Source organism: Myripristis murdjan, chromosome 24, assembly GCF_902150065.1.
Source record: "Myripristis murdjan chromosome 24, fMyrMur1.1, whole genome shotgun sequence".
Taxonomy (NCBI): Eukaryota; Metazoa; Chordata; class Actinopteri; order Holocentriformes; family Holocentridae; genus Myripristis; species Myripristis murdjan.
In genome coordinates, this window is record NC_044003.1 from 29,134,217 (window position 1) to 29,146,665 (window position 12,449).

Here is a 12,449-nt window from a genome sequence, read left to right on the forward strand (position 1 = left end):
GATCTGTGGCAGCAAACAGTTTCAGACAACGAGCAACAGTGATTAACAACTGCATTTCACCTAACTGTTGAACAGAGACATTTTGAATTAAGAACAGCTACTCTGCTGACAATATCAAAGTGTTGGCTGTAACTCCTGAAACTGGGCAAAGTTTATGCAGCCCTTTAGAGTTTTTCAGTGTTTATTAGAGAATATGAAAACTTGGCACTGTGCTCCACAAGACGCATTTACAGTAACTGCACCATGTAAATAAAAACATTTTCACCATGCACTTTCAGCAAGGACCCAAAAACAAAAAAAAAAAAAAAAAAAAAAAAAGAGATTATTTTTGCATGAATGTAATGGGTCCCCTTAGCAAAATGCTAAAGTAGGCAACCCAACCCTCCCACCTCATCATAGGAAGTGATGTTTCGGCTGACATGTGGCAGTTTAGTTACAGAACTTGAACTGGAACAGAACGGACGTTCCCATTTAAATCAACGCAGCAGGATCAGGATCAGCAGGTCAGAGAGGTCAGTCACTACTCAGATTTATTCACTACTTTCAGCAAGCAGCCACAGCACATCTTCCTGGTTGTTCAGAAGGTGTGACACACTTTACTGCGCTGAATGTGCGCTGTCGTCATTTTATTCTGAAGTAGCCAAATGACCACAGCACACAGTTCCATGCCCGTTCTAATCCATTCAAGTTCTGTGAGTTAAGCACTTCCTTCCCCGTACAGTGCTGACAGACTGCAAAGGGAATGAGGTTGCAAAGAACAGCAACACTTAGTGCAGAGGGTGAGGAGCCTATTCTGAAAGAGAAACAGAGGATGTGACATAAAGGGCCTTACTGCTGTGGTAGACTACTGTAAATAAAACAATAAGAAAGAGAATTAAATACAGCAATAGCTGAGAGCATTAAAATCTAAAACAGACAAAGCAAAATATATATAAACATCCTCAAATATCTGCCTATTTCCCTTGACTATCAGTCAGTCTTTACTCTCCACTATAGAGCAATATTGTCCCTTTTTTCTGAATACCACCTAAAATAAAATTGCCTTTATGACAGCATAGATATCTGCTCATGAATGATATAGGGGGCTTAACTAGACTTACAGCCTACAGCTCTTTCTGGAGGTTTCCCTCTCAAACATCTGCAGTTTTCTGAGGCACACAAAAATTAAGAGAAACTTTGCTTAATCGAGTGATGTGGTTTATTTTCATCCCTAAATTAATCTGGTCGACCAGTTGCTGACTTTATAGAGATGCATCAAACTATATATGATGACAGGTAGTCAAACACACCTTGCAACTGGCAGGGAGGCAATTATATAGTGGCATTAATTCATAATAAATCATGGTCCATCACAGTATAATGTTCCCTACATAAACCACATCCTGGATAACTGTGGTATTGAGAGCTGCGTGTAAACTTACTCAACTGCATCACCTCTCAAGTAAAATGTCTTCCACATGATTACCTGAAGAAAATCTGGCCTATTCCATACCACCTAAATTGAGAATAAAAAGTCCATCGGTCAGAATAAAACAAAATAAGAGAGCTAAATACCCAAAGGTTCAGTCATGATGGTAAAAGCAGCACTGCACTAAAAGTTGGAAAAAGGGCCACTAAATTAAGACTGTCAATAAATGCATAACGCATGTTTTCAAACACTTCAGTATCAACCACGTTCCTTTCTAAATTTCTAAGCCTGTGAAAATGACTGTTACTTGTCAACATCATCCTCCTCAAGCATTTTACTTAATAGGTAGCTTGGCTGTTAAAATCACCTTGGTGCCACTGGCTTGCACTGGAGCACCTGACATGTAGAAAAGTGGTCTGTGGGAAGCCGATCCAGTTTTAACAGAGTGGGCTGGGCTGTGTGCTAACGGCGTCCCAGCCTGGTGAAGCCTGGCTAATATCATACATCTTCCTTAGGAGGAAAAGGTAACACTGTGACCTTTCACCCATTAGGGAGATAGATAGATGCACAAACCACGGATGAGCACACTTAGATTTCAATCCAGTTTAGTTCCCTCATGTGAATGGAGATGCCCATTCTTCTCCCACTGATCTAAACAGGATTGCTCATTAAGGTGTCCGAATGGAGACGTCGGTCACAATTCCATGAATGTAAACAGGGAAGATCTTCTGAGATTCTTGTGTTTCTGATGGAAATACTGGCTGAATACTGGCTGGCTTCAATGAAATCACTGGCCTAACAGTAAACCCCATTCAGTTTCCTGTGATTTCAATTGGCAGCCGTTCAAATGGCATCTCCTCCTGGATAAGAGGACGGTGACAGAGCAGGGCAGTGAGGGGAGGAGAAGAGCCGTTTCATGGCATTAATGGCTAAGCGCTTAAATGATATCTCTCCATTTCCATTGATTCCCCTCTGTCTTTAGTAGTCCATCCCTTCATCGCTTTCATACCAGTCTGAAGGAGCGTCAGTGCCAAAGTACCGATCTCCAAAATTACCTGGAGAAGAGAGAGCGGGTGGGGCAGTGGGTGAAGAAAAGATCAGATGAAGTAAGAACATCTATATAGTGCAGTTTAACTTGCTACATATTTATTGTAGAACTGGTTGTTTACAGAAAGCCAATTCGAATCAGGGCTTTGAGATCTGGACAAAATTAAATATCACAATATCTTTGACCAAATACCTCAATATTGATATTGTGATGATATTGTAAGGATGACTGTGGGCAGTTTCATAAGATATTTATACACAATATTTTTGTTAAACAGTCATTACTAATGTGGATATGATGACCAAGGAGGTACAGACAATTAAAACAGCTAGAACAGTATAATAAGTAAAGGAAAAGACAACATTTATGTCATGATATTACAATATCTGAAATCCCAGATGATACCTAGTTTCATATCACGATAAAGATATATATCGCCCAGCCCTAATTCGAATGACAACTGATTCTGTAAGACTCCTTTATCAGATTTAAAGTGTGGATACCTGACCCGGGCCCGTCAGAACCCACTGGGCAAAAAACAGCATTTGCTGGTAGACCTATTTCATATTTTAGCATTTTTGTTCATTTAATTAAGCCCAAACACAACCTATTATCATAGTTCTAGTTAGTATAATTGTTCCTCCTCACCGATGCCTGGTATGATGTGGAACTGGTCGTTGACCCCCTTGTCCACGGCAGTGGTGATGATTCGGACCTTAGGGAAGGCATAGGCCACTGAGTGGACACCCATCTCAGCCATCAGTAGGGACAACAAGAAGATCTTGTCTTCTGCTACATCATGGTCCTTTGCAAAGGGTTAGACAGATAGACAGAGACAGACAGACAGACAGACAGAGATAGAGATAGAGAGAACACTAATTAAGTATGACTTCTTGCCCTGAACATCAACTGCTGTGTTTCTATCCAAGTGGAAGTAGAGAGGTTGAATGAAACTAAAGCTGGAAAAACAATCTCATTATCACAAGAAGTTTCTTGGACTTTCTTGAGGTGGAAAAGGTTGCACTGATAGAAGTATCTTAGTTCTGTGACAAACTTGCACCAATGGAAAAGGCCAACTAAGCACAGTCCTACTATAAACAGCTGAAAAGAGGCTTTGGTTATTTTGAAATACTGAAAAAAGTCTATTCTACTGCTGTATTGTGGTTTTCTGACCATCCGTGGGCAAGTCAGAATATCACACATGCACAACATATCTAAGAGTGTCTTGCTTTGAGCGTACACAATAGCCAAAGTGCAGAGCTGTGTGCCAAGGAATAAACTAGGAAAAGCAACGTATGCCACGGCCATGTGCGTGGGTGCTGTGAAACTGAGTTCAGACGCGGTATGTTTACAAAGGCCTTGTTATAATCTATCCAACTCTGACTAAGTCTGCTTTTTGCAGGTTTGAGTTTACGTTGTGGCTCTGGTAACGAGTCAAACTAATTTTAAGCTTGCTTCAAGGAAAAGAAAATCCTGGCCTTATGTCGACTGACTGAACTCTCCACAAACAAGAAATAGTTATGGTTAGGACAGTATTACAGAAACTTCCTATCTTAAATATGAAATTTAGATAAGTAATATTTTTCTCATCTCGCTGAGCTGTTACTTTGAAACTGTTGGTTTTTCTCAAAGAAACTTTTGACTAGCTACAAGCAAGACTTTGCTAGTTGCTCCCCTGGTAAACTCCATTACACAGCAGGTTGAGATATTTTTGCTCTGTCAGCCACTTCACTTTGAAAATCTCCTTTTGTAAAATTGTGACAACGTGGGCTTAAGATCACCATTTGTCACTTATGTACCTGCTTATTTCTTAACCATTTCATTAACACCGTTGTTTGTTTAGTTTCATTACCTGTTACAGTAGTGGATGGTGCATCCAAGTACGGTAGGAAATTTGAGTTTCTTGTAATAATTATAATGTATGTTTTCTCATTGCTTTGTTTGAGATATTTGGTATGCCCACCCCTGTAGTGAGGATGGTTAGGGCCTAACACAGCTTAAGGAGTGGTATGTAACTATAAATTCATAGAGAGAGAGAGAAGGTTAGGCATTGTTGAGGCCAGGACTTGTGCCAGTATTTTGACTGTGTGGGGTTTTGAGTTGATTTATCCTCAGTTACATATTTTAAGTTATTTTTTGTAGTTTTTCTTGTCTTTGCACATTACCTGGATGCACTTGTAAATAAATGTCCACCGATGGGATTTCAACAAAGCCTCTTGAGTCTGCCTCCTACCTTACTATAGACCCTCTGGCTACTACTATCTTACAAAAATGACTGAATAAATAAAACAAAAACGGTCATTTGCTGGGAGGATGCAATGTGGCCTGGTCAGCCTCGGCAAAGCTAGTGGCGGTTGCTGGGCTATCTCAAATATCACAGCCGGGGGGAGGAGCCTGTATAACGAGCGTGCCATCATCAACCCACACCACACCATTTGGTCTGCCATAAGCCTTTTGAGATTAAGCTCTGCTTGTCAACATTCTTTTGGCTAAAAGCAAAGGAAGAGCAGCCTAAATCAAGTCCTAACCCTAATCACCATGGTTCTTAACAGTTTAAATAGGACTTTTCAGTCAAGACGTTTCTGTAGTATGGCCCCAGGTGTCCGTGCAGAGGAGCATCCCTTTTGCTGTGACAGTTTATGGTCAGTTGTTCCTGCTCTGAGCTCTTAGCTGCACAACATCCCTCGCAGTAAGGTTACAGACGTGGTGTAGACCTACCAGCAGAACTCTGACAGCCATGAGGGCAGCCGCTCCGGTGGACACAGTGCTGTCCATCAGAATGACATAGTCTTCACTGATATCTTTTGGCAGGCGAAGGTAGTGAAGCTGGAGGAAGGAGACAAGTCAGTAACCGTAGAGAACACGCAGTAAGTTGAGCGCCAACAACTACAGGCAAACAAAAAATAACTCATTCAATAAAAAGTAATAATATTTAGTGCCAACATCAAGTATCTTTAAAGGAAATAAAGCCACCTTAAACTTTTGAACTGTAAGATATCACCAATTTGTGATTTTCAGTGCAAATCAAGAGATTTTTTTTTGTATTATAGTATTATAATATATTATATATATATTATATATTATATTATATAATATATTTAAGTATTATAATATACCTTTTGATGTACACACTAGAGAGGAAACTTTCTTCATTTCCTTCTCCTTAAGTTAATGAGTTCTTGCAACAACCCTCCAACAAAGGGCATTAAAGCAAAATTGAACTTTGGTAGAGTGGTAGAGTGGTTGTACAGTTACCTCAGCATCCACTAGGTGGTGAAATATCTTCATTACTTGCTCCATGCTCCTCTAGGCTGCTAATCCAGAGTAATACATTTCTTTCTCTCCATTCATTTCCACAGGGTGGCAAAACAGCTCCAAAAATAACACTTCGAGTCTGAGTATCCTTTTTTTTTTTTTTTTTTTATTACAAGAAATTACAAGAAAGACAGAAACACATTATTGTAGATTAGCAGGGAGCATGGAGCATCTAATGAGGATATTTCACCACCATGTGGACTCAGGTCACACCCAATATTCTACCACTCTTCATTTTTGCTTTAACGAGGCGTTAGCTGCTGGTTATATACAAGATTTTTCCACCTGAGAGGAAACAAAAAGTCATGCCCCCTACACAAAATGGACCTTGTCTTATGGCTGCACATTATGGACACTGTCGGTGGAGAAACCTCTCCGTGTCTTCTAACACTGGATTTCACCCTGCATGACCATTGAATGTACTGTAGGTCTAGAAAGAAGCTACTGCTCTATGAGTCCAAGAGATCGATACAAAACCTTACATCTGCTGTTGATGATGTAGATAGCCACAGCATTTTCTGCTACTAAACTCTTTGTATCTGCACTGAAGATTCACTGATGTGATGTCACATAGAAAAGCTATCCAAATGTTTAAATGTTTGGGGTTTTCCTTTAAATTTGACCATGGTTATGCCAAAATGTCTTATTAGAATCAGTTAAGGTTAAGGGCTTCCCATAGATAACCGGTGTACTATTGACATATTCTATAATAGGTAATCAATTAAAGATTATAAGCATCGTATCAGCGGTAGTCCAAACAACTGGACCCAATATATTGGTGGAGCCCTAGTGTGACACAATTAACAGTAGTAGTAGGAAGAGAAAGAGGAAAGGGTTGAAGTCATCATCATACAGACACACACACCTCTGGTTCCCCTGTATCATGGTTGGTCTGGATCAGGATCTTCCCCAGGCGGATATCTTTGCAGACAGCCATCAGTGCCTGCTCCATGGTCTCCCCGGCTCTCAGGATGGACACACCAGTTATCTACACACATGCAAACATCCAAACAAGACAGATGACAGAATTCAGCAGCCTTAAATGGAAAAATGGCTTGTTAAAAATGGCCACTGAAAATTCTGATTTTGCTATTAAAATTTACTATAAATGTCTCAAAAATGAAAAAGCCCTAGTTTTAGCAGCAAGGGCTAATTTCAAGAATGACTTCTACACAAAACCTAAAAAACTACAGCATTACAGCTTTTTATATATGCATGTTTGTCTGTATATAATTCCTCTTTGGAAATTTACTCTGTGTATGCTAGCCAAGAACATTTAAATGGACTTTTTTTTTTTTTCCAAAAGGCTTCATCCAAAATTGATTTTGATATAACAACATTTTCAGTGATATCTAATCAATTCAGTTGTGGAATAGCTTAAAACATTTCAGATTTTGCAAAGTACTTTTCTTCACACTTTTATCTCATTAATGCCTAATGGCCAAATCACTTTGTGTGTTGTTGCCCAAACCAAAACTGGAGTGAGGGTGCACGGTACAAATGCAGAACTTGAGCAGAAAGCCATGGCTGTAAGTCTCAGTCTTATTGAGCCGGTTAGAAAGCCTCTCACAGCATGAGCTGCAATAAAACAGCTCTAGCATGCAGGAGGTTTAGTGCCTGAAGGAACTTTTCAGAGGTTGATGAAGTGGAGGAGAAAACTATAAAATTACTCCAAGCTCACAGCAGCATATGATGAGATACAACAGGCTACAAGGTGGCTGAAGTGTTCCATCAAAGAAAGCTTGTTGGCAAACTCTCATGCCATCTGTAAGAGACATCATTGTGGCAATTTTGACATCTCTTTTAAAATTGGACAGCAGTATTGCAAAGGCCACAAACTCACATGTTTGATATCTAGGCATTTGACAAACAAATCATCCTATCTGAAGGGTTTACTCTTGCCGCTTTTCGCAGCACATGGTACAGCTCAACTCGACTCCACTCCACTTTACTCTACTCGCCTTTGGTACCAGGTACTTTTCGGGATTTTCCACTGCAGATAGTTCCACCTCAGTGTAGCTGGTCGTTATAGCAATGCCACATGAAACTGCCATGAGGGAATCTTCAACATGACACATACAGGAACAACAGAGGACATCAAAGGGATGGTGTTCTTCGGTTGCCATTTGATCATGTCCAGTGAATTTAAACAACTGAAGCTGTTAAGCTGCAATTGTTTCAGTTCTGCCAAAATGTCCACATGTGACATCTGTAGTTTGTAAGGGGATGTACACATGGGATCCGAGACAAATGAAGCAACCAGTCACTGAAGCCAGTGTTATCGTTATGACAACCAAGTGATCACTGATGGACAAAAGCAGACTTACCCTTTTACCACTGAGCCTCTTGCCTTCATAGACGCCACCCTGGGGCGTCTCTACTGATACTGGCTGGAAAGAGAGGGAGTGCAAGGTAAATAAACAAAAACAGTCGAAATCTGGATTAATCTGAGTCTTTCTAACTTTCACCATTTCAACAGCAGTAAACTGTACCATATTTACTATGTATTTTGGATTTGCTACATATTCACTACACAACGAGGTTTGAGCTGGAGTAACGCAAGCATGAAGTCAGTAATTCTCACACCTCTCCTGCACACTCACCTTGAGCGGTAGAAAAGAGAGGGCATGCTCTATCAGCAGCCTCATTAATCTCTTGGAGTAAAAGATAAACTCATCTCGGTTGGTCTCCTTGTTCCTACACACACACACACACACACACACACACACACACACACACGAGCAAGACAAGAGACAAAGTTTAAAAGGACGAATAAAGACAGTGTGTGTGTGTGTGTGTGCATGAGAGATGATGGATAAGGATTGTCAGCACAGTAGCAAATAACACAGACAAGTTGCTGAAACCCTTTGAGAGGATGCTTGAATCTGAGAATAGCAGAGAAAAGACAATCAACACTGCAAATGAATTCAGGTTAATCTTAAAAGATTTGTTTTTCTTCATGTTGCTGACATATGATCACAATGTACAGCAGCTCAGTCAAAGGTTTAGGAGCTTTAGCCAAAATGTTTTTTGTCAAAGCAGTTTTCATCAAAATTTTTAACACCAAAGTTTCCTTGGCAATAAAGAACAAAATAATTGTAGGTTCAGGAGGTTTCACAATCTCTATGGATGCTTCACGATAGCAGATCCACAGTATCTGTCAGTGTATCAAGTGTATCAGGAAGTTTCATGATATACTGCATTATCAATATATTGTTCCGTTCCTAGTCTTACATACACAGTTAAGTTTTCTGGTCGTCTATGAACCACTTCTAAACATCTGTTTGTCCTGACCTGATGATGGTGTGCATGCCGCGGACCTGTGGCGTGCTCTCCATGACACTGAGGGTCTTGGGTAAGGGCTGTCCCTGGTGTGCTGAAGCCAAGGCCGATCTGCAGCAAACACAAACGCACACGCACAGACACACAAAGTGAGGAACTACACTGGTACGTCTTGGAATAAATAAAGTAACATACTGTGACAGTGGACTATATCTGTCCCCAACTAAAGACAATGTTAGTCCAAAGGCTAGTCTTGGGTTGTGTTGACTAATCAGCTCATCCACATGATGGGAACCTCCTTTTTCTGTACTGAGCCAATATTTTCTGCAAATATGAAGTATCTTTAAATCTGATCATTTTCATTAAAATTTTTCAAACAATTTCAGCAAATTTCATTTTCTAAGGGTGGAGCTGCTAGAACAGCATTTAGACCATCATTGGACACTATATCCAGATTACATTATTTTGGGGAGAGCAGCGCTTAAAGTCTTAGTGACCCACCCCACCTACAAAACAAAGAAATAAACACTGCCTAGCTAATGTCCATTATTTATTACAAGGCCACTATTGCTCTTGTATATAGAGTTACACATTTTTAGACATTTTTGGACTAAGTAAGTGTTAGTCACACACATCTCAGGCAGTGATCTGATTAGTCAACCAACCCATTAGCTGACCTGCCCTGCTATATATAGTTTGGTCCATAAGTATTTGGACAGTGACACAATATTTATCATTTTGCCCTTGTATACCACCACAGTGGATTTGAATTAATTTAAGGGGTTGAACAAAAATATGGCATTAACTGTTCAGGAATTACAGTCAGTTTTATACATTGTCACTCCTTTTCAGGCTCAAAGGTAATTGGAAATTTGACTAAAAAGCAATTTCTTGGCCAGCTGTGGCCTTTTCCCTCGTTATTCCATGACAAATTAAGAAAGTAAAAGGTCTGAAGTTCATTCCAAGTGTTTGCATTTGGATTTGGAAGCTGTTTATCAGAGCCCTCCACATGCGATCCAAACAGGTGTCTGTGCAGGTGAAGGAGGCCATCATCAGGCTCAAAAAGAAAAAAAAAAATCTATAACACAGATAGCAACAACTTTAGAAGTAGCCTAATCAATGGTTTGGTATATCCTGAAAAAGAAGGAATGCACTGGTAAGCTCAGCAACACCAAAAGGCCTGGAAGACCACAGAAGACATTTAAAGTGGACTAAAGAATTCTTTCACTGGTGAAGAGAAACGTTAACGTTTGTGAGAAAATAAATACAGAGGGCATATAGCAAGATGCAAACCACTGGTGTCACTCAAAAACAGGAAGGCCGGATTAGACTTTGCAAAAAAAAAAAAAAAAAAAAAAGAAACATCTAAAAAAGCTTGCCCGATTCTGGAACAAGGGTCCTCGGACAGATGAAACAAAGATTAACTTGTAACAGAATGATGTGAAGAGAAAAGTGTGGAGAACGAAAGGAGCAGCTCATGGAACCGGGTCACTGGTGTTTACTGATGATGTGACTGCTGATGGCAGTAGCAGGATGCATTCTGATGTTTATAGGGCCATACTATCTGCTCAGATTCAGCCAAATGCCACTAAACTGACAGGACAGCGCCTCACAGTGCAGATGGACAAAATATACTGCGAAAGCAACCCAAGAGTTACTGAAAACAGAGAGGTGGAATATTCTTCAATGGTCAAGTCAGTCCCCAGACCTCAACCAGGCTGAGCTGCTTTTCACCTGCTGAAGACCAAACTGAAGGCCCAAAGACCCACAAACCAGCAGCAGCTGAAGGAGCTGCAGGAAAGGCTTGGCAGAGCAACTCCAAGGGGGAAAACTCAGAATTTGGTGATGTCATCCATGGGGTCCAGACTTCAGGCAGTCATAGATTCCAAATATTGAAGATAATCCTTATAATTATAGTTACGTATGTTATATATCATTTGTCCAATTACTTTTGAGCCTCTGAAAATGGGGTGACAATGTATAAAACTTAAAAGGTTAATGCCTTATCTTTCTTCAATCTCTTAAATTAAAGCTGAAAGTCTGCACTTCAATCATGTCTTGATTACTCCGTTTCAAATCCACTGTGGTGGTGTACAAGGGCAAAATGATACATATTGTGTACCTGTCCAAATACTTATGGACCTAACTGTACAAAGCTTGGCAAGTCATGGGCCATTCAATCATGATCCTGTCCAGTGCCTCTCCACCTTGAAGCCAAAATCATTTCCTGGTGTAAAGAGGTATACATTCATTTTCAAACCACAATACTTACACCTTTTGACACAACAAAGGTAACAAAGTTGTGTGTGTTAGGTGTTAAGGTTTGACAGCACTAATTATTTTTCAATTCAAGCTGCTGACAGCCAATATTTTCTGTCAGATAAGCTTGTCAGGGTGGAAAAAGCTCTGAAGCAGCATTTGGCCACTGGACACAAAAAATGCTCCACTGGTTAGTCTATTCAACCTGGCAGCAGCAATAAACCATCAAGACTACACTGGTGTTATAACCCAAATGATTCAAATTAAACATACACTGAGTTTGGTTCCAAACTCCAAAGGTATGATTTGAAAAAAATGCATACAGAGTCCTACAACACTAAAATAACTAGCGGTAGTAAAGGATGTGCTTTGACAGATTTATGTCAAGTGCAAGTCCTCGATTTGCAGAATTTGAAGGGCTCAATGTGTTCAAGTGTTAATTTTATGATCAACCATATCAAGATCAATTCTCCATCTGGGAACTAGAGACAGCATGAGCTAGCTGAAAAACCCTGCAGTGATGTGAATGTAGATCTATTCAATGATGTTGTAAGTGAATGTGAATGGTGTGGTAAGGTAGAGGAAACTGCAGTGTCTTTAGTCGTAGTCTCCGAATCACTGAGTTGTAGCTTGAGAAGAGTTTAGTCAATGCTTTGCTAATTACTTGCAACTACGGATACTAGCTTCAACTAGATACATCAGGTAGTGTACAAATGTGTGAGCCACACAACAGCGAAGGGTAGCTAGCCAGATGCTATTATCTACTTAGCAAGGTGCCATCATGTAAACATAAAATCAATCAGATGTATCTGATGAAATGTTCAGGTCTGCGGAGACAGACATTACATACTTCCTAATACCTCAGCAATATCTGCACACTGTGTATAACTGCTGCTACCAGGTTGGGTAAAACTTTAGGAATCACGTTAAAGAGATACTTCATCCATAATGCATCATTTTTGTATCAAATACTCGCTTTTGTGGAAGTGGTCTTTAAAGTAAGATTTTAGTGAAAATGTGTGTGTTTGGAAAGAGCTGAGCATTTGACTGAATACCAGAGACACTGGTTAAACTGCATGAAAAGTGTGAGTTTTTCTTATTTTTTAAAAATTTTTTAACATAACGTATGATAGCATT

At 39.9% G+C, this 12,449-nt stretch overlaps 1 protein-coding gene across 1 annotated transcript in view; it reads right to left on the reverse strand.

Moving 5' to 3' along the window:
* Positions 1-337: 337 nt before the first annotated feature.
* LOC115355774 (uridine-cytidine kinase-like 1) overlaps positions 338-12,449 on the reverse strand; it is a 36,611-nt gene continuing 24,499 nt past the window's right edge. The window contains exons 9-15 of the mRNA XM_030046664.1: positions 9,066-9,164; positions 8,375-8,468; positions 8,099-8,161; positions 6,637-6,759; positions 5,175-5,282; positions 3,105-3,261; positions 338-2,463 (exon numbers count right to left, since the gene is read on the reverse strand). Of these exons, the coding sequence (XP_029902524.1) occupies positions 2,387-2,463; positions 3,105-3,261; positions 5,175-5,282; positions 6,637-6,759; positions 8,099-8,161; positions 8,375-8,468; positions 9,066-9,164 (721 nt within the window). The 3' untranslated portion in view covers positions 338-2,386. The remainder of the gene's footprint in view (positions 2,464-3,104; positions 3,262-5,174; positions 5,283-6,636; positions 6,760-8,098; positions 8,162-8,374; positions 8,469-9,065; positions 9,165-12,449) is intronic.